The following is a 21,900-nucleotide window of genomic DNA, read 5'->3' as shown; positions in this document are numbered from 1 at the left end:
ATCCTCTCTCCTTCCCTCCCTCCCTCCATCCTCTCTCCTTCCCTCCCTCCCTCCATCCTCTCTCCTTCCCTCCCTCCCTCCATCCTCTCTCCTTCCCTCCCTCCCTCCATCCTCTCTCCTTCCCTCCCTCCCTCCATCCTCTCTCCTTCCCTCCCTCCCTCCATCCTCTCTCCTTCCCTCCCTCCCTCCATCCTCTCTCCTTCCCTCCCTCCCTCCATCCTCTCTCCTTCCCTCCCTCCCTCCATCCTCTCTCCTTCCCTCCCTCCCTCCATCCTCTCTCCTTCCCTCCATCCTCTCTCCTTCCCTCCCTCCCTCCATCCTCTCTCCTTCCCTCCCTCCCTCCATCCTCTCTCCTTCCCTCCCTCCCTCCATCCTCTCTCCTTCCCTCCCTCCCTCCATCCTCTCTCCTTCCCTCCCTCCCTCCATCCTCTCTCCTTCCCTCCCTCCCTCCATCCTCTCTCCTTCCCTCCCTCCCTCCATCCTCTCTCCTTCCCTCCCTCCCTCCCTCCATCCTCTCTCCTTCCCTCCCTCCCTCCATCCTCTCTCCTTCCCTCCCTCCCTCCATCCTCTCTCCTTCCGTCCCTCCCTCCCTCCATCCTCTCTCCTTCCCTCCCTCCCTCCCTCCATCCTCTCTCCTTCCCTCCCTCCCTCCCTCCATCCTCTCTCCTTCCCTCCCTCCCTCCATCCTCTCTCCTTCCCTCCCTCCCTCCATCCTCTCTCCTTCCTTCCCTCCCTCCATCCTCCTTCCTTCCCTCCCTCCATCCTCTCACCTTCCCCTCCCTCCCTCCTCTCTCCATCCTCTCTCCTTCCTTCCCTCCCTCCCTCCATCCTCTCTCCTTCCTTCCCTCCCTCCCTCCATCCTCTCTCCTTCCCTCCCTCCCTCCATCCTCTCTCCTTCCCTCCCTCCCTCCATCCTCTCTCCTTCCCTCCCTCCCTCCATCCTCTCTCCTTCCCTCCCTCCCTCCATCCTCTCTTTCCCTCCCTCCCTCCATCCTCTCTCCTTCCCTCCCTCCCTCCATCCTCTCTCCTTCCCTCCCTCCCTCCATCCTCTCTCCTTCCCTCCCTCCCTCCATCCTCTCTCCTTCCCTCCCTCCCTCCCTCCATCCTCCTTCCTTCCCTCCCTCCCTCCTCTCACCTTCCCTCCCTCCCTCCATCCTCTCTCCTTCCCTCCCTCCTCTCTCCTTCCCTCCCTCCAACCTCTCTCCTTCCCTCCCTCCCTCCATCCTCTCTCCTTCTCTCCCTCCCACCATCCTCTCTCCTTCCCTCCCCTTCTCGCCTCGCTGTCAGAAACACAGACACAGACAGAGAGATAGAGACACTGACAGAGACACACTGGGGGCGGGGGGCCGTCCCAGCACGCTGTTGGAGGACTCCTGGTGCTGCAGTCGGTAAGTAGAAAATGTTTTATTTATTTATTTTTTTAAAATGATTTTTTATTAATTTTTTTTGATTGATTAATTGGTTGATTTATTGATGTATTTATCATTTATTATTGATGATGGCTCTTTATTTGTAAAACTGGTGTTTAATGTTTGTAAACTTCCCTTTAACCCCCCCCCCCCCACCATTCCCTAATTTGTAACCTACGCCTGATTTTCTAAAGTGTAGTAAAAATCTTCACTTACTCCATTCTAAGTTAGTTTGGAGTAAGTTTTCACTGCCTAAACTTTGAAAACAGGCATAAGTGGCCGGACACGCCCCCTTTTGAAAAAAAAATTCTGTTCCAAAGTGAAACTGTTCTAACTGACTAGAACTGGAGCAAACTAAATGCCCAGAATTCAAATTTCTAAGATACTCCATTCTAACCAGTTGCTCCAAAAAAACAGGAGCAACTCAGGCCGAAACTTGGCCCCACTATTTCTAAACCAAACAGACTTAATTTTGAGTTGGATACCAACCGAAAAATTGATGCTGAGGAAAAGCACTGGAAAGTAGCAAGATTTGGATAAGAGCTGTTTGAGATAGGAGGAACAGAAGGGGGCCATTCAGCCTCTCGAGCCTGTTCCGCCACTCAATGGCTGGTCTGTAGCTCAACCCCATTTAGCCGCCTTTGCTCCATATTCCCATCAGGTCACCCTGCTTGATTCTACGCAGCGTTAACTACAGACAGGCTCAGGTGTTGCTGACAAACTGAAGCAGGAAGCCCTCCTACCTGAGAGAAGAGGAGATAGCCGTATTCATCGCACGGTAACATGTCATCCACCAGCACCGTCCTCCAGGTCCCGTCCTTGCACAGCCGGATCTGGTAGGCTCCTTCGTGGCAGATTGTCCGTGTGATCATCACCCTCTCCACCAACTCGGGCCGCTCAGCAAGCACAGCCAGTGCGCTCAGGAACCTAGGACAGAGGGCAAGAATTCACTCAGGGAAAGGGCCGCAAAACTAAACAGCAGCATTTTACATGCAGTACATCGCAACAAGGGGGAGGGGAAACACACACTAGAAATAGGGATGATCCACAAAACTGAGTCAATGAAATAAAAGCAGGAAAGAATGGAAATATGCAGATCAGGCAGCATTAGGAAGGTGGTGACTGGTTAAAATCGGAACAATGGCTCGGAAGAAGGTTCCCATCCAAACATTTCCACTTTACAGATGCTGACTGATCTCAATTTTTTCTTTTTTGTTCAAATTTCCAGCATTTGCAGTTTTCATTTAAAAAAATATATGCACCAATCAATCTTCCCTCCCCTTTTTTGAACTTAGCATCAATTGAGTTGATTTTGAAAATGGTTTAATGTTTTCTTCCGTAGCACTACAGAACAGACATGGGGGGAGAGTCATCCATTCTTCAGCCAGCATTTAGGGGCTGAGAGATTGTGGCCTGGAGAAGTATCCAGACTTACCTCTCCCTCCCTCGCGTCCCGACAGCACAGCCGAGATAGGGAGCTCGTCACAAGGGTGGGGGAGCCCTGGGCACTATCCTGTCCTCTACCCAATGTGACACTGGACAACAGGAAGCATTAACTTGGGCGTGGATTCATTTGCCAGACGTCGGGACAGTGTTTGCTTCATAGCAGTAAGTGGACAAAGCCAAGGTTTCTACAGGCTTCTGCTGCACTACTAGGTGGTCAAAAAGTTGTCACACACCGGAATTGGGAAAGTTTCTATCATTTTGCTTTTGCTTCCCAATTCTTGCCAACACAGCGCTGGGAATCTGTGGTGTAAGTAGCACAGATCCATGGGAGACAGATCAAAAACTCATATGATCTGGGCGGGAGATGCTGACATCTGTTTGTGACTGTACTGCAAAAAGAAAGCTTTTAAAGACTGCAAATTACCCTTGAAGTCGGTGTTGCACAGCAAGTTCAGAAGGAATAATGCAAGCAGCAGCCCCTGAAACAGCTGGCATGGAAATGGTGCCCAAGCTGCGAGCTTCGAGTCCGACCGACTACACACTGCGAGCTTCGAGCCCGACCGACTACACACTGCGAGCTTCGAGCCCGACCGACTACACACTGCGAGCTTCGAGCCCGACCGACTACACACTGCGAGCTTCGAGCCCGACCGACTACACACTGCGAGCTTCGAGCCCGACCGACTACACACTGCGAGCTTCGAGCCCGACCGACTACACACTGCGAGCTTCAACCCGACCGACTACACACTGCGAGCTTCGAGCCCGACCGACTACACACTGCGAGCTTCGAGCCCGACCGACTACACACTGCGAGCTTCAACCCGACCGACTACACACTGCGAGCTTCGAGCCCGACCGACTACACACTGCGAGCTTCGAGCCCGACCGACTACACACTGCGAGCTTCGAGTCCGACCGACTACACACTGCGAGCTTCGAGTCCGACCGACGACACACTGCGAGCTTCGAGTCCGACCGACTACACACTGCGAGCTTCAACCCGACCGACTACACACTGCGAGCTTCGAGTCCGACCGACTACACACTGCGAGCTTCGAGCCCGACCGACTACACACTGCGAGCTTCGGGCCCGACCGACTACACACTGCGAGCTTCGAGTCCGACCGACTACACACTGCGAGCTTCGAGTCCGACCGACGACACACTGCGAGCTTCGAGCCCGACCGACTACACACTGCGAGCTTCAACCCGACCGACTACACACTGCGAGCTTCGAGTCCGACCGACTACACACTGCGAGCTTCGAGCCCGACCGACTACACACTGCGAGCTTCGAGCCCGACCGACTACACACTGCGAGCTTCGAGCCCGACCGACTACACACTGCGAGCTTCGAGTCCGACCGACTACACACTGCGAGCTTCGAGCCCGACCGACTACACACTGCGAGCTTCGAGCCCGACCGACTACACACTGCGAGCTTCGAGCCCGACCGACTACACACTGCGAGCTTCAACCCGACCGACTACACACTGCGAGCTTCGAGCCCGACCGACTACACACTGCGAGCTTCGACCCGACCGACTACACACTGCGAGCTTCAACCCGACCGACTACACACTGCGAGCTTCAACCCGACCGACTACACACTGCGAGCTTCAACCCGACCGACTACACACTGCGAGCTTCAACCCGACCGACTACACACTGCGAGCTTCGAGCCCGACCGACTACACACTGCGAGCTTCGAGCCCGACCGACTACACACTGCGAGCTTCAACCCGACCGACTACACACTGCGAGCTTCGAGCCCGACCGACTACACACTGCGAGCTTCAACCCGACCGACTACACACTGCGAGCTTCGAGCCCGACCGACTACACACTGCGAGCTTCGAGCCCGACCGACTACACACTGCGAGCTTCAACCCGACCGACTACACACTGCGAGCTTCAACCCGACCGACTACACACTGCGAGCTTCAACCCGACCGACTACACACTGCGAGCTTCAACCCGACCGACTACACACTGCGAGCTTCGAGTCCGACCGACTACACACTGCGAGCTTCGAGCCCGACCGACTACACACTGCGAGCTTCGAGCCCGACCGACTACACACTGCGAGCTTCAACCCGACCGACTACACACTGCGAGCTTCGAGCCCGACCGACTACACACTGCGAGCTTCGAGCCCGACCGACTACACACTGCGAGCTTCGAGTCCGACCGACTACACACTGCGAGCTTCAACCCGACCGACTACACACTGCGAGCTTCGAGCCGACCGACTACACACTGCGAGCTTCAACCCGACCGACTACACACTGCGAGCTTCGAGTCCGACCGACTACACACTGCGAGCTTCGAGCCCGACCGACTACACACTGCGAGCTTCAACCCGACCGACTACACACTGCGAGCTTCGAGCCCGACCGACGACACACTGCGAGCTTCGAGCCGACCGACTACACACTGCGAGCTTCGAGCCCGACCGACTACACACTGCGAGCTTCAACCCGACCGACTACACACTGCGAGCTTCGAGCCCGACCGACTACACACTGCGAGCTTCGAGTCCGACCGACTACACACTGCGAGCTTCAACCCGGCCGACTACACACTGTGAGCTTCGAGCCCGACCGACTACACACTGCGAGCTTCAACCCGACCGACTACACACTGCGAGCTTCGAGCCCGACCGACTACACACTGCGAGCTTCAACCCGACCGACTACACACTGCGAGCTTCAACCCGACCGACTACACACTGCGAGCTTCAACCCGACCGACTACACACTGCGAGCTTCGAGCCCGACCGACTACACACTGCGAGCTTCAACCCGACCGACTACACACTGCGAGCTTCGAGCCCGACCGACTACACACTGCGAGCTTCGAGCCGACCGACTACACACTGCGAGCTTCGAGCCCGACCGACTACACACTGCGAGCTTCAACCCGACCGACTACACACTGCGAGCTTCGAGCCCGACCGACTACACACTGCGAGCTTCAACCCGACCGACTACACACTGCGAGCTTCGAGCCCGACCGACGACACACTGCGAGCTTCGAGCCCGACCGACGACACACTGCGAGCTTCAACCCGACCGACTACACACTGCGAGCTTCGAGTCCGACCGAGTACACACTGCGAGCTTCAACCCGACCGACTACACACTGCGAGCTTCGAGCCCGACCGACGACACACTGCGAGCTTCGAGTCCGACCGACTACACACTGCGAGCTTCAACCCGACCGACTATACACTGCGAGCTTCGAGTCCGACCGACTACACACTGCGAGCTTCGAGCCCGACCGACTACACACTGCGAGCTTCAACCCGACCGACTACACACTGCGAGCTTCGAGTCCGACCGACTACACACTGCGAGCTTCAACCCGACCGACTATACACTGCGAGCTTCGAGCCCGACCGACTACACACTGCGAGCTTCGAGCCCGACCGACTACACACTGCGAGCTTCGAGTCCGACCGACTACACACTGCGAGCTTCGAGCCCGACCGACGACACACTGCGAGCTTCAACCCGACCGACTACACACTGCGAGCTTCAACCCGACCGACTACACACTGCGAGCTTCGACCCGACCGACTACACACTGCGAGCTTCGACCCGACCGACTACACACTGCGAGCTTCGAGCCCGACCGACTACACACTGCGAGCTTCAACCCGACCGACTACACACTGCGAGCTTCGAGCCCAACCGACTACACACTGCGAGCTTCAACCCGACCGACTACACACTGCGAGCTTCGAGCCCAACCGACTACACACTGCGAGCTTCGAGCCCGACCGACGACACACTGCGAGCTTCGAGCCCGACCGACTACACACTGCGAGCTTCAACCCGACCGACTACACACTGCGAGCTTCAACCCGACCGACTACACACTGCGAGCTTCGAGCCCGACCGACTACACACTGCGAGCTTCGAGCCCGACCGACTACACACTGCGAGCTTCGAGCCGACCGACTACACACTGCGAGCTTCGAGCCCGACCGACTACACACTGCGAGCTTCAACCCGACCGACTACACACTGCGAGCTTCGAGTCCGACCGACTACACACTGCGAGCTTCGAGCCGACCGACTATACACTGCCCAGGCAGGAACTGCCCCTCTGCACATACCAGCAATTGCCCAGCAGCCCCTGCGAGATGTCCGACGGACGAGGCGTCCTGAAGATGGACCATTTGACGCTCCGATCTTTGAAATTATTGCAGCTGATTTCATGGGGCCGTAGCCACTGCTTCACCCTCTGCTGTACACTGTCGCCCTCTGGGAAGCCGACAGACTGTGGGCCTGGTGGAAAGCTATCGTCCACAAAATTCACGCTATTCTGAAAGAGAGAGAGCATTGATCTTTTTAGAAAGCAGGATAAAAACACACAGCAGAGTATTGTGCTGCATATACTGCCCTCAGCTCTCGCCAGCAACACAGTATGCTTCATACAGTCAACAGACCATAGGGCTTTCCCATTGCCCACAGCCGTCCAGACAGCAAGCTCCCCGTCTCAGACAGGGCACCACGAGGAGGAAGCAGGTGGAGGTCAGGTGGCACCCCAAATGGTGGGAAGGAAAATCAGACCGAGAATCATGCATTGAGTGGTAGGACACATTTCCTAATGGCTCCTTAAAACCTACCTCGTTGAACAAGCCTTTGGTCACCTGTCCGAATAGCTCCTTATGTGGCATGGTGGCAAATTTTGTCTGATTACACAGTCTGTGAAGCGCTGTACAGCTCCGTGGGCTGGGATACAGCTCCACGGGGTACAATTCCACAGGCCCGGGTACAGCCCCACAGGTTACAGCTCCGCGGGCCGGGGTACAGCTCCACGGGGTGGGGTACAGTTCTACGGGGTACAGTTCCACGGGGTACAACTCCACGGGCTGGGGTACAGTTCTACGGGGTACAGTTCCACAAGGTACAGCTCCACGGGGTACAGCTCCACGGGCTGGGGTACAGTTCTACGGGGTACAGTTCCACAAGGTACAGCTCCACGGGGTACAGCTCCACGGGGTGGGGTACAGTTCTACGGGGTACAGTTCCACAAGGTACAGCTCCACGGGCTGGGGTACAGCTCCACGGGCTGGGGTACAGTACCACGGGGTACAGTTCCCTGGGGTACAGCTCCATAGGGTACAGTTCCACAGGCTGGGGTACAGCTCCCCGGGGTACAGTTCCATTGGCTGGGGAGCAAACTGCCTCAATCTCACACCCTGCTAATGTAGATACTGGATTCTTTTCCCTTCAATCTGTTTCAGCGAATTCACTGACATACGAACACTTTTAGTCTTAGCAACATAAGACCTTTATTAGAGATTTTTCCGGCCGGGACCTGTTAAGATAAAGGGAACACCCTCGATTTGAGCCTGTTCACCTCTCTCTTGACAAGTCCCGTAACAGTACAAAAGCTCAATATTTATACATTGTTACAGCAGAACATATTTGAGTGACACTCAGTTTATACAATCATTGGTCGACTTCCTCCATAGCATACCCAATTGCAGGCTAACAACTCTCCAAATAGGGCGGGCGCCAGGGATGTGTTTATAGTTTCGATTTATATAGCATTTCCCTATTTCATGGCTGGTTATAGCAGCCCCTTGTCTGACTCATGCCTGACTTTGCTTTTCGCGTAACTCGTGTTTGACCACAATTCTGAGTAACCCCCTTTTTGTGTCGACATTGCAAATATCTCAGCTTAACATTTTCTTTTAGCCATCTTCCCATGATCCTATTCAACTGACACATTCACAACTCTTCTATTCACATTCTCACTTCTTCCCCATTACTGTCTCCCTCAGTTATCGAGACCCTGTTAAATGCTATTACTGACCGCTTCAGTAGTCCCTTCTAATCACCTTTTGTGTGGAAGAAACCTCCCCCTTTACACTTCTAATACTAATCCCAAACTTAAGCTCCTGTTATATTTGTAAATTTATTTTCACTGTTACAAAAATCTTTTGAAGTAAAATCTTTTAATAATGGAACAGTGAGAATCCAAAGCAGGTGCATGGCTACAAATGGAGAAATGGGCTAGAGCAGCCTTAGGTAAGAGGGGGAAAGGGTCACATCATTATACCAACAGGGAACATGGCTAGAAAGGGAAAAAATAACGATGACCATAGAGTTATCCTTTCTGGAAGGTGAGTGTCAGAGGTACAGAGAGTCTACAGCACAGAAACAGACCATTTGGCCCATCTGGTCCGTGCCGGTATTTATGCTTCACACGCGACTCCTTCCACCCATCTTCATCTAACCCTATCAGCAATAACCTTCTATTCCAGTCATTCATTTTGGATTAAGAAAAGGATCGATCAGAGTATTATTTAAATGATGAAAAGCTCGGAACAGTGGAGGTCCAAATAGATTTAGAAGTCCGTGTACACAGATCACTAAACTGTAGCAATCAGATACAAAAAATAAATCAAAAAGGCTAACAGAATGTTAGCCTTTATAGAAACATAGAAAATAGGTGCAGGAGTAGGCCATTTGGCCCTTCGAGCCTGCACCGCCATTCAATGAGTTCATGGCTGAACATGCAACTTCAGTACCCCATTCTTGCTTTCTCGCCATACCCCTTGATCCCCCTAGTAGTAAGGACTACAGCATGGTCATTCTGTAATCCTACGCTGGTGTTACGTGGATGTGAGTCACCTAGTTTCATGTTCAAAGTAAGGGCCACACATAGCTCTTGAACCAGTAGCCTCTACTGCTCCAGTGTAACACTTGTTTTGTCCATTTGTCACACTGACCATTCTTAGGCCTGTCTGAATGAGATTTGTGCTGAATCTGGGGCAGTTGTGTGCTGTAGGTCCATAAAGGTCAGAACCTTGTCGAGAATGCCCAAATCATTTCACATGCACTCATTTACAGCCAGAAAACAGAAAACAACCATCGGTCTAGGCTTGATTTGAGCCCAGGTGAGAGAATTGAAAGGCGACAACCCTTTGCATTACTCAGCCCTCTTCCCCCACTTCTTATTACTGTTATGTATGTAACTATGTAATATTGCCAGCAGAGGGTGCGACTGTTGGGAGTCCTAATGGTCACCTGCACACACATGCAAGGCCCGTATAAAAGGTTGGCTGCCATGTTGTTTAGGCACTCTGGAGTTGTAATAAAGAAAACTAAGGTCACACTAAGTTTAGCTCACAGTACTCAGCCTCGTGGAATTCTTCTATACACAACAATTGGCGACGAGTAACAGAATACAAATCTTCACGCAACCATGGCTGCCATACAATTAGAGGACTAGAATATAAAGGGGAGGAAGTTTTGCTACAGCTATACAAAGCTCTGGTTAGACGACGCCGGGTGTACTGTGGACACCACACTTTAGAACGGATATACAGGTTGGACCTCTGTGGTCCGGCACCCTCAGGACCTGACCGCTGCCGAATCAGAGAATTTTCCGAACCTCGGGAGGTCACGGCTAGCCTCGACAGCTCCCGGGCTCCTGTGTGCGCGCGCGCGTGCTGGCAGCCTGTGGGTGGCTCCCTCAGCACCTGCACACACACTCACTGACTGACAGCCGCTCCAGCCAATCGCCGCACGCACTGACTGACTGCCACTCCAGCCAATCGCCGCACGCACTCACTGACTGACAGCCGCTCCCAGCCAATCGCTAAACGTACACTGCAGCAGCAACCGAGCCCGCTTTCTGAAAAACGGTTTAAAGTTACAGACCCACGCCGCAGCACCGGGCCAGTGTCTTGCACACTCAGATTGCACAGATAACACATTGCAACACTCACTGAGATGGCACAGATAACTTCACACTGCTAAACTCAGGCCTCGCTCTCTCTCTCCGTGTCATCATCATCATAGGCAGTCCCTCGAAATCGAGGAAGACTTGCTTCCACTCTAAAAGTGAGTTCTTAGGTGATTGAACTGTCCAATACGGGAATTACAGTCCCTGTCACAGGTGGGACAGACAGCGGTTGAAGGAAAGGGTGGGTGGGGAGTCTGGTTTGCCTCACGCTCCTTCCGCTACCTGTGCTTGCTTTCTGCATACTCTCGGCGACGAGACTCGAGGTGTGCCATGTAGAAATCTCCCAGCCACATTTATTAATTAACACGCTGGTTTGGTGTTCTTTATTTTTATAAACCCTCCTCTCCCTCAGGCCCAACTAATGCCGAACCACGGATGTTTCCTGACCAGAAAGGTCCAACCTTGGAGGGAGTACAGCGTAGATTCACCAGAACGTTACCAGAGCTCCAAGGGTTAGATAATGAGAGATTACATAAATTGGGCGTGTAGTTCCTGGAATATAAAAGGTTAAAGGGCTATTTGATGGAGGTTTTTAGGATTTTGAACGGAATGAATAGGGTAGAGAGACCTTTTTTCTAGGAAAAGAGGACATAACTATACCTGCTCACTATTTACTACATTGCCAAGTTTTGTATCGTCCGCAAACTTCAAAATTGTTCTCCCTGTACTAAGATCCAGGTAATTTATATATAAGCAGTAAAGAACATGCATTTATATAGCACCTTTCACAACCTCAGGGTGTCCCAAAGAGCTTTACAGCCAATGAAGTACTTTCGGAGTGTAGTCACTGTTGTAATGTAGGAAACCTGGCAACCAATTTGTGCACAACCAGCTCCCACAGACAGCCAGGTGATAACGACCAGATAATTTATTTTAGTGATGTTCATTGAGGGATGAATATTGACCAGGTCACCAGCGATAATCTCCCTGCTCCCCTTCAAAATAGTGCCACGGAATCTTTTATGTCCACCTGAGAATGCAGACAGGGCCTCGGTTTAACACCTCATCCAAAAGATAGCACCTCTAACAGTGCAGCGCTCCCTCAGTACTGCACTGGAGTATCAAATCTCTGGAGTCGGACTTGAACCCACAACCTGCTGATTCAGAACCACAGCTGACACACAATGGTCCCAATACCGACCCCTGAGGGACCCCACTGTACACTTCTCTCCAGTCAGAAACCATCCGTTCACCCTACTCTTTGCCTCCTATCCATTAGCCAATTCCATACCCAGGTTGCCACCGTCCCTTTAATACCATGTGCTTCTATTTTCCAAATAAGTCTATTATGAGGCACTTTATCTGTCATGTATGTACATGCTGTTTATAGCCACAAGATGGTATCATTGTTGGAGGCCACTGAGCAGCATGCACATGGTGCTGCTCTGGTATAAAAGGCCAGCCATTTTGTGAGTCAGAGCCAAGGGTGTACCTTGTTCAGTTAAACAGTACTCAGTTTGTATCTTTATTGCATACATAACATTATCAAACGGTCTTTTGAGGCTGCAGTGTGCACCATAAGATGCACTGCAGCAACTTGCCAAGGCTTCTTCGGCAGCACCTCCCAAACCCGCCACCTCTACCACCTAGAAGGACAAGGGTAGCAGGTACATGGTAACACCACCACCTCCACGTTCCCCTCCAAGTCACACAACATCCTGACTTGGAAATATATCGGCCGTTTCTTCATCGTTGCTGGGTCAAAATCCTGGAACGCCCTCCCTAGCAGCACTGTGGGCGTACCTTCACCAGACGGACTGCAGCGGTTCAAGGCGGTGGTTCATCACCACCTTCTCAAGGACAATTGGGGATGGGCAATAAATGCCGGTCTTGCCAGAGACGCCCACATCCCGGAATGAATAAAAATAAATATATATACATCGACTGCACTACCTTCATCAACCCTCTGTTACGTCATTAAAAAATTTAATTGGATTAGTCAGACACAACTTGCCTTTAGCAAATCCATATTGGCTGTCCCTTATTAAGGCATGTTTCTCCAAGTGAGAATTAATTTTGTCGTTGAAAATAGTCCTACCACCGATGTTAGACTGATTGACCTGTAGTTATCAGGTTTCTCGCTCTCCCCTTTTTTTTTTAAACAGGGGGTAACATTTGCAATTCTCCAGTCCACTGGCACCACTCCAATATCCAAGGAGGATTGAAAGATTGTGGTCAGAGCTTGTGCTATCTTCACCCTAGCTTCCCTCAGCAATCGAGGAAGCATTGCATCTGGACCAGGCGACTTGTTAGCTTTGAGTGATGCCAACCTATTTAGCATCTCCTTTCTAACTATTCTTACTCTATCCAATATCTCGACTTCCCCCTCCACTACTCAGACATTAACTTCATCCTCTTCTTTTGTGAAGACAGATGCAAAGTACCTTCAGCACCTCAGTCCTGCCCCTCTGCCCCCACAAGAAGATTTCCTTTCTTTGTCCCTAATCAGCTGCACCATTCCTTTAACTATCCTTTTGTTTATAAAAGGTTTTGGGGTTCTTTTTACGTTACCTGCTAATCTTTTCTCCTACTTTCTCTTTGCCTTTCTTGTATCCCGTTTCAATTTTCCCCTGTACACTCTGTATTCTGCCTCGTTTTCCATTGTATTCTGTACCTGACATGACAGAAACCTTCTTTTCCTGTTTGATTTTAATCTCTATTTCCTTTTGTCATCCAGGGAGTTATAGCTTTGGATGCCCCATCTTTCCTCCTTATGGTAATATGCTTGGTTTGTACCCAAACTATTGCCTTGAAGGCCTGCCATTGCTCATTTACTGCTTTCCTGGCCATGTTTCCAGACTACCTGTTCTAGATCCCTTTTCAAATCACTGAAATTGGTTCTCTGCCACATGAATATTTTCACCTTTCATTGTCCTTTGTCCTTTTCCATAACTACTTTAAACCTAACTATATTATGATCATTATTACTCAGATGTTCTCCCACTGCAACACACTTTACTTGCCAAGCTTCATTCCCTAGAACTAGACAGCACTCGTTAACTGCACCGCGACATTAGTCCCCGCTCTGTTCAGGTGTAACCCATCGAAAGGTACAGGTTCCTCCTGCCCCAGAACTGGTCGCAATGCCCAGGAATCTGTAGCCCTGTTTCCTGCACCACTTTTCCAGCCACGCATTCACCTGCACTATCTTCCTGTGTCTGTATTCATTAGCACATAACACTGGGAGTAAACCAGAGATTACCACCTTTGAGGTCCTGCTCGTTAATCTTTTTCCTAACTCCTGAAACCCTGCCTATAGGACTTCAACGCTTTTCCTACCCATGTCATTGGTTCCAACATGGACTACATCTTCTGGCTGTTCCCCATCCCCTCACAGAATGTCCTGCACCTGTTCAGTGATATCCTTTACCCTGGGACCAGGGAGGCTGTCATTAATCAGGAAGAAAAGGAATTCACTCTGATTTTGCAGGAAGAAAAATCTTTTGAAATTGGTCTGAGGACTCACATCTGTGATTGCAGAAACGCTTGTCTATTCGACTATCGAATCCTCTATATCTATTGCAGTGCTACACTCTTGTGCGCCCCCCCTGTGCAGCCGAGTCCCCGCAGTGCCGTGAATTTGCTTCTGATTGCACTCCCCCAAGGTAACTATCTTATATTTATGACCTCCCCCACAGGTGGAAACATTTTCACTTGCATCAACATCTGTAAAGATCAGGATCCTTTACAGGAAGTTACAATGGACCAGAGATAAACAATTAATTACAAAACATAATGTATGCACGTACTGTTGGGGAGCTCTAAGCAGATATTACCTCGCAGAATATGAAGGGATATGTGGGCAATTGACTGCAGGAGGATTTCTCACTGTGCAACAGCCAATGATGATAAAGACTGTACTGAAATGATAAGATTTTGTTTAACATATTTTTCCAGCTGCACTTAATAATTACATAAATGTCTTTACAAGTAAATAGCAGAGGACTAAAACCTCCCCGTACCAATTTCAATGGGCGTCTCTTCCTGCAAAACTAGTGAATTCCCTTTCTTGCTGATAATGAGACCCTTCATCACACAATTGCGGTCGGGGGCTTCCTTTGGGCGAATGCCTCTGACCGGAATTGTTTTAAGCAAAATACCCGGTGGTCACGGAGGAAGGTAGGACTGCGGTCGGAGGCCTAATTTCACAGTCCAGCGCACGGGAACATGTCTTCCAGATACGTATTCGGATCCTGGGATCACGTGGGCCTGGACCACCAATCACTATGTAGTATTCTCATTCATAATAACGAGAGCTCTGTTTGTACGGGCTCCCATTACTATCAATGGGAAAACCCCCTTAAAACACAGCACAATAAATTAAAAAAAAATACCTCACATATTTAAAATTAATTGAAATTGAATGTAATTAAATATTTTACAATTTTTTTTTAACATGTTTTAATAGGGTTAAAAATAAACTTACCGTAATGGACAGGGTTTTTGATATAAAAATGAGTGATTAAATTTAATTTTTCTATGTTTTAAAACTCTTACACCGGTAAGAGTAAGTTATGTGCCTGCTTTTACCAGGCGTAAAGGTTTGTAGGACATTTGCTGGACAAGAATTGGGCAAATAGCCCAATCTCATCCGTGCGGATGTCCTTCCTGTGGGGATGCATGCAATCGGTCAAAAGACATTTTGACAGATAACGAGCGCCGGTTCTTGGTGCAACTGCATTGCGCACGGAAAAACCGCATTTGTGAGGCCTCTCCGGGTGTGCGTGCACATCGTATGCTCCCGGAGAGGCTGCAATTTTCAGCCCACTGTCTTCTGGGCTCTAACAGTATGGCTGACTCCAATAAATCAGTCCACCCAATGGATAAACCCGATCCAAACTTCATCACACGTGATCCAAACAGAAGAAGCTCCCAAGACATCAGTTTACAGCACTCAACACACCCAGTGAGGGGGCGGGGAGGGAGCTGGGCTACCCAATACCTCGGTTTCTATTTGGATTGAGTTGTTGAATAGTGCAAAGATGTTCAAGATTAGTTGCTTTTATAACAATCCTTAATGCAACATAACATTTCTCAGCAAAGGAGATATGTGTTTAATATAGTAATATATAGAGCGCAGTACACTGAGAAATTCCGGGTCCAGTAACTTATGGTACATTTATGATTTTGTTTTAAGTCATCAAAAAGCCAGTGTTCAAGACAGCTGGTACAGAGCGAGTTGTGAGTGAGCAATGCTGAGTACAGGTCAATAGGGGGTGCTGTCTGTCTTGTACAAGAAATCACCGTGAGATTACTCCATGGATCGAGGTTCGAGAGGGAGGACATGTACGGCAAATTAATCCAGAGTTTACAACTGAAAATATTATCAGTTGCTGGGGCCTCTTCATTTTCTCACTCTGTACTATTTCACTGCAGGGAAAGGCATAGAATTCGCCTCAACGTTCCATCAAGTGGAAGCATCTTCTCTACGCCTACCTTATCAAACCCTTTCATGATCATATAGACCTTTGTCCCGTCACCCTTCAGCCTTCTTTTTTCTAGAGAAAAGTGCTGCAGAATAATGGTCACTGGGCTCAGGTACCAGAGAGCTGATGCCTGTGATCCTGCACCCCAGTAAACAGTCAGCACCTTCAGGAGGGCAGAGGAGGAAATCACTGCCGCGCCAGGGGTTCATTAACCCGAGCACAAGTCGCACACACACAAGCTGTAAATTTTATAATAATCAACTTCACAGAGGTTACACGCACTTCAATCAAACAAGCAGAAATGTGCACCCCAACACAAGTATTACATTTCGAACCACGTTCTACTATCTATGTGATTATCGTCTCTGTAACCTCCTCCAGCCCTACTAGATCTTTGCGCTCCTCCAATTCTGGCCTCTTGCGTGTCCCGATTTTAATCGCCCCACCATCGGTGGCCGTGCCTTCAGCCGCCTAGGCCCCAAGCTCTGGAATTCCCTCCCTAAACCTCTCTACCTCTCTTTCCTCCTTTAAGTCGCTCCGTTAAAGCCTACCTCTTTGACTAAACTTTTGGTCACTTTTCCCAATATCTTCTTATGCGACTCAGTGTCAAATTGTGGCTGATAACAATCCTGTGAAGCACCTTGGGACGTTTTTTCTATGTTAAAGGTGCTATTTGAATGCAAGTTGTGCCTCTTGTTTGTTTACAGAAATGGCTTGGATTCTGAAACCAGCTGGAGAACTGTCAAGCTTGTAGTCGATACTGAAGTAGGTAGTTCTGTAAAATCCAAGGATGCAAAAGGAGGATTCGGATCAGTTATCCAAAAGGCCAGAAAGCTGGCAGATGAGATTTAATACCAACACAAGTGAAAAGCGTTGTACAATGGAGGAAATAGGTGCAGGTAAATACGAAATGAATGGAATAGAATTACCACAGAGACACTCAAAAGAGAGCTAGAAGTTATACAGTAATGGATTCCTCTTCAATGTCTAGACAGCTTGGTGAGGCAGTTTTAAAAAGCTAACAGTGCGATACAAGCCTAGCGAAGATATAGAACGCATTAGTCAGAGCACACGTAAAGTACTGTATACAACTGAGGAGTCATGGGCATCGCTATCACGTCTCGGGGCGACTGGGATGGGCAATGAAGACGGCCTCATCAGCATCACCCACAACCAGAGAACAAATAAAAGGATTGTTAGAGAGGGAGCAGGGAAAGCAATAGCAGCAATTCTCAGTGAGGGGGAAGGCCTAAAATAAACTTAATTCTCATCAGCCAATTAAAAGTTAAAGGGAATCTCGTTGAAGTATATAAAGAAAGAACTTACATTTACGTCTTTCTCATCCCAAAGCACTTTGCAGCTGATCATTTGTTTGTGAAGTGCAGTCAGTGCTGTTTTGCAGGCAGGTGCAGCAGCCGATTTGTGCACAGCAAGGTCCCACAAACATCACCGAGATAAACCAGCAGTTCGTTTATTTGAGTGGTGCTTGTTGAGAGATAAATGTTGCCCAGGAGAACTCTTGAATAGTGCCATGGGATCTTTTACATCCACTGACAGGGCCTTGGTTTACCCTCGCATCCAAAAGACATACAAGTTCCTGAATGCTGTTCTAAAATAAGTAAGGACCAGAGGTTATGAATATAAACTAGTAAAAACTAAAGCAAGACCAGTTCAGAGAGGGAAATGCTTCATGTTGATAATTATCGGGAATAATCTGTCACGCAGGGTAGTGCAGACACTTTGGGCTGGAATTTCTATTTGTTCTCAACGAATGGACATAAAAACTCGTGCAGGATATTTGGAGGCATTGAAAACACAGGCTGCATGGCTGCGATGAGATTGGTTGGACAAATAGCCTTTTCTGGTCCATGAATTTTCTAATCCCAAGGTGGTGCCAGGTAACCTTCCAACACCAACAGTCTGCTGTGGAGCTGCGAGGAACGTGGCCTTTAATCGTCTTAAGCAACAAAGTGGCCAAGATTGGACATGCTCGGGGAGGGGGCTCAGGGGAGGAAGATCAGTGAGGTGGCTCAGGGAAGGGGAGGGGGGCTCGGGGAGGGGGGAAATCGGGGAGGGGGGAGGGAGATCAGGGAGAAGTCAAACACTAACAAAGTTTAGCCGTTGCGACTAAACTTCAAAGATTTGTAATTGAAGACTTACTGCAGGCTTCCCCAAAGGGTCCGATCGTTCTCTCACTTCTAGTTTCCAATCTGTGTCTCCCCAGCGTAACCTTTCCCGTCTCTCACTATGATTTACTGCTGCTACTATAGTTAGTGCCTCTCCAGGTTTTGCTCCCTGGTTCTGTCCAAGCTGCAAAAACATGGTCCTATACTGCTCATCCTGCCTGCAGCCTGTGTGTGTTGGAGTTAAGTCTCACCGCACTATTTTAACTTACTTTTTCCCAGGACTTCAAAACTGTGCAACTTTTTACTTAGCTCAATCTTTCAGTTCTCCTACACCCTACAGGTTTATAACAAAAAAAAGCTTTGTGTTATCTAACCAGGGTTTACTTGGCCCTCTCAATGCTTCGTGATGTCTTGCCTCTATTACGTTGAGCCTTCGCTTTAGTTTCTCCAATTGAAGAACAGATTGGTGCCGGGATCGCGAGGTTAATGAGCAGCATGCCACCCCACTGTACTTCTGGCCCACAATCAAACCAGTCCCGCAAGCGAGAGGCTGCTCTTCTAATTCATATTACAAGCCTATCCGGAAGACCTGTGATCCGATGCTGGGTTCCCTTTGGAAGCTTGTAGTGTTGCAACCAGGCGAGCAGCTTCGATAGGGTACCTCTGCACCCAAGCCTTGGAAGAAGTTCACAATCTTGATAGAAACATCAAACATGGTGCCAGATGGCTAGGGTAAATCCCTCAATGAGATTTCACTGCCAAAATTTGTGAAACTTCACACAATCCCAAAAAAGCCGGCAACTTTCCAACCATTACTCACGGGCTTTAAATACCCAAAGTTACAGCTTTGTGCAAATTAAGAGATGGTGTCGGAGTGTTTTGGGAAAGCTTTCCTTTAGTCTAACTGTAGACAGGCTTCAATAAAAACACATTTAAATGAGAGCGAGTTTCGCTTTCAGCACCCTCTCTAAACTGAAGCCTCACATAATCCCGGATGTTGCAAAAGGAGATTAACTGGACATTTTCATATTGCATCAAGTGTTTAGCCAGACACCGGATTGGGTGGAAACAGAAGGAAAGGACAACCATGCTCAGTAAACGAACCCGTTAATACCAGGAAACGGATCCAGGTGGTGCGCACATTGGTTGCCGTGCCCCCGACTCCAATAGTACCAGATTACATTATACCGGCCGTAACCAATCCTACAACTTAATTAGTACTAACTTCACTGATGCCTGAGTAGGTAAAGGCACCATCCACTACATTGCTAGACCATATAAATCAGAATGATGCAGATTCTATTCCTAGTCTGAGATTGTGAGCTGATATGTGGAGCAGCTGTTGTGTTGGTCTAGCTTGGGTAAGAAAGATCAGGCATGGTTCCTCCGCCAGAGGCCACATGTGCAGGCATCAAGTGACAGCAAGCTCAATTTGATTCCATGTTGGAGGTCGGTTCCGCCCCTTTGGTGCTCAGACACCAGTCTATTTCTTCCCCATACCATCACTGGCAGCTTCCATCAGTCACAATGCCCCTGTCCTCAGTCTCACCATTCCCCTCCCTGCTTCAGTAATCTTCTTTGTGGTCTTGGATTCCTTTCCTTAACCTCGATTTTTCCTCTCCCCCTTTTCTCTCCCCCTCAGTATCCACCATTTCGTAAAGCACCCAGAGTCATGGTTCCCTGCGCGGGGAGTGCTGCTGAAATGTAAACAGTTGCCCAAGGACACAGGGCGTGATGGGCAATGATCAGGTGTGGGAATCCTAATCTCAGTCCCCTGTAGCATCCCATCTCATTGAGAACAGAGAATGACTCCAGGACTTCTTGGCCTGTCTGGTTCAGTTACTCCACAGAGAAACTCAATGTGCCGTCAAGGCCACCGCAGTTAGGAAAAAAATTACTCAGCAACATGACTGGAATACAATTTCTCTGGTCAAGGGATGTGCAGTTGAATTTTTGTTTCCTATTTACTATAATTGGCTCTACTGAAATTTATTGTGTAAGCATGACCACGATGATTATACTGCACCTTGTAATAAACTAAGCCCCTGTTGAAATCAGTTCTGGGTAATTCTGACTAAACCTTAGCTGTCATTATTTCTGGTCTGAATATTGCTTTCATCTAAGCTTGTAAATTCTCACCAGAATATAAAAATCCATGTACAAACTGGACCCCTCACTTAACAAAATGACTTCTATGTGCAGACGAACTGGCTGGTGATTCCTGTGAGCGCCCTCTAACTTGTTTTCGCCTGAGTGCTCAATCATGCTTCATTCTAATGACAAATTGCCCTTAATAAATTAGCTTGAGAATGTCGATAGCAAATACTCCCGCAAGATCGCATGTATCAAAGGCTGATTGATGTCTTCATTACCTGGCTGTGGATGGTCTAATTTTAAGAAATACCTTCAACAGACCAGTAAGGCCCATCTGTGTGAATGTCTTGTATATTCATTTCCTCTCTCTATTCATCCATCCAAACCTTCCTCATCACAGCACACTTGATGATGAAACAGTGTCAAATTAGGACAGTTCTGTCCTGTGCTGCCATATCCATGGGGATTGGGCTGCCCAAATTAACTTCTTGCATGAGCTGGGAGCCTGCATGATCACCAGAGTTCTGCCCATATGGACCTATGTCCAGGGCCTTGAGAATTCTGCTTTCACGTTTAGCTTGTGCAGCCTGTTACAGTACGATCACCTCTCTGTGAATGCTGTGCAAAACACAGCAATATTTCCCTTGAATGTAATGTAGGATAAAGGTTTGAAAAATGCGAGAGATAAACTTTGGGGCAAACAGCCCAACAGATGGATGATTCCACAGAGACTTCTTTTTAAAGTCAGGGTCACAACCCCATTAAGAGGTAAATAATGACAACATTAAATCACGGTGCAATACACCAAGGCTGCATGCTGCTTACTCCCAACTATAACAAAATGGAACATAAAGACAGGCATTTATAAAGTACCTTGCCATGTCTCAAACATCCAAAATGAACACAATGGGCCCGACTTTGGTGGCCTGCCCCATTCTCGTCCAATCTACACCGCCTGGTACCGCTGGGGCGGAGTGCTGGCAACATTGGTCCGGGCGGCCCTAAGGGGTGGGTTAGCAGAGTGTGACGGACGGTCTGCTCCAGCGGTGCAGCGTAAGTTGTCTGGGACGCGGGACTCTTCGGATCCTGAGTTCGGCGCACGCCCGCTCTTCCATCGACCTACTCCCCCTTCCGCGAGGAGCAGTCCGGAGGCCAGAGAATGCCGATGCCGGATCGCAGGCAAGTGTCACCAGGTACGTTTAGATTTTTAATTGTTCTGTGCAGTGATTTTGATTTATTTATAATAGCTATATTGTTAATTATTTTCGCGTTGCTCTGGGGGGGGGGGGGGGGGGAATAGATCTCGGTGTGGGGGGTGGGGGGGGTATAGATCTCGGTGTGGGGGGTGGGGGAGGGATAGATCTCGTGGGGGAGGAGGGGATAGTTCTCGGTGGGGGAGGAGGCGATAGATCTCGGTGGGGGAGGAGGGGATAGATCTCGGTGGGGGAGGAGGGAGGGAGGAGGGATAGATCTCGGGGGGGGGGGGGGTACAGATCTCGGGGGGGCATAGATCTCGGGGGGGGTATAGATCTCGGGGGGGGTGTAGATCTCGGGGGGGGTGTAGATCTCGGGGGGGGTGTAGATCTCGGGGGGGGTGTAGATCTCGGGGGGGGTGTAGATCTCGGG

General features: G+C 49.5%; 1 protein-coding gene across 7 annotated transcripts in view; it reads right to left on the bottom strand.

Moving 5' to 3' along the window:
• capn15 (calpain 15) overlaps positions 1-21,900 on the bottom strand; it is a 350,926-nt gene that overhangs the window by 35,137 nt on the left and 293,889 nt on the right. For all 7 annotated transcript variants that reach the window (XM_070900823.1, XM_070900824.1, XM_070900825.1 and 4 more), the window contains 2 exons: positions 6,982-7,190; positions 2,153-2,336 (listed from right to left, as the gene is read on the bottom strand). In XM_070900823.1, coding sequence (XP_070756924.1) covers positions 2,153-2,336; positions 6,982-7,190 — 393 coding nt within the window. The remainder of the gene's footprint in view (positions 1-2,152; positions 2,337-6,981; positions 7,191-21,900) is intronic.

The sequence above is a fragment of the Pristiophorus japonicus genome, chromosome 15 (genome assembly GCF_044704955.1).
Source record: "Pristiophorus japonicus isolate sPriJap1 chromosome 15, sPriJap1.hap1, whole genome shotgun sequence".
NCBI classification, from domain to species: Eukaryota; Metazoa; Chordata; class Chondrichthyes; family Pristiophoridae; genus Pristiophorus; species Pristiophorus japonicus.
This window is presented reverse-complemented; position numbering and strand designations above follow the sequence as displayed.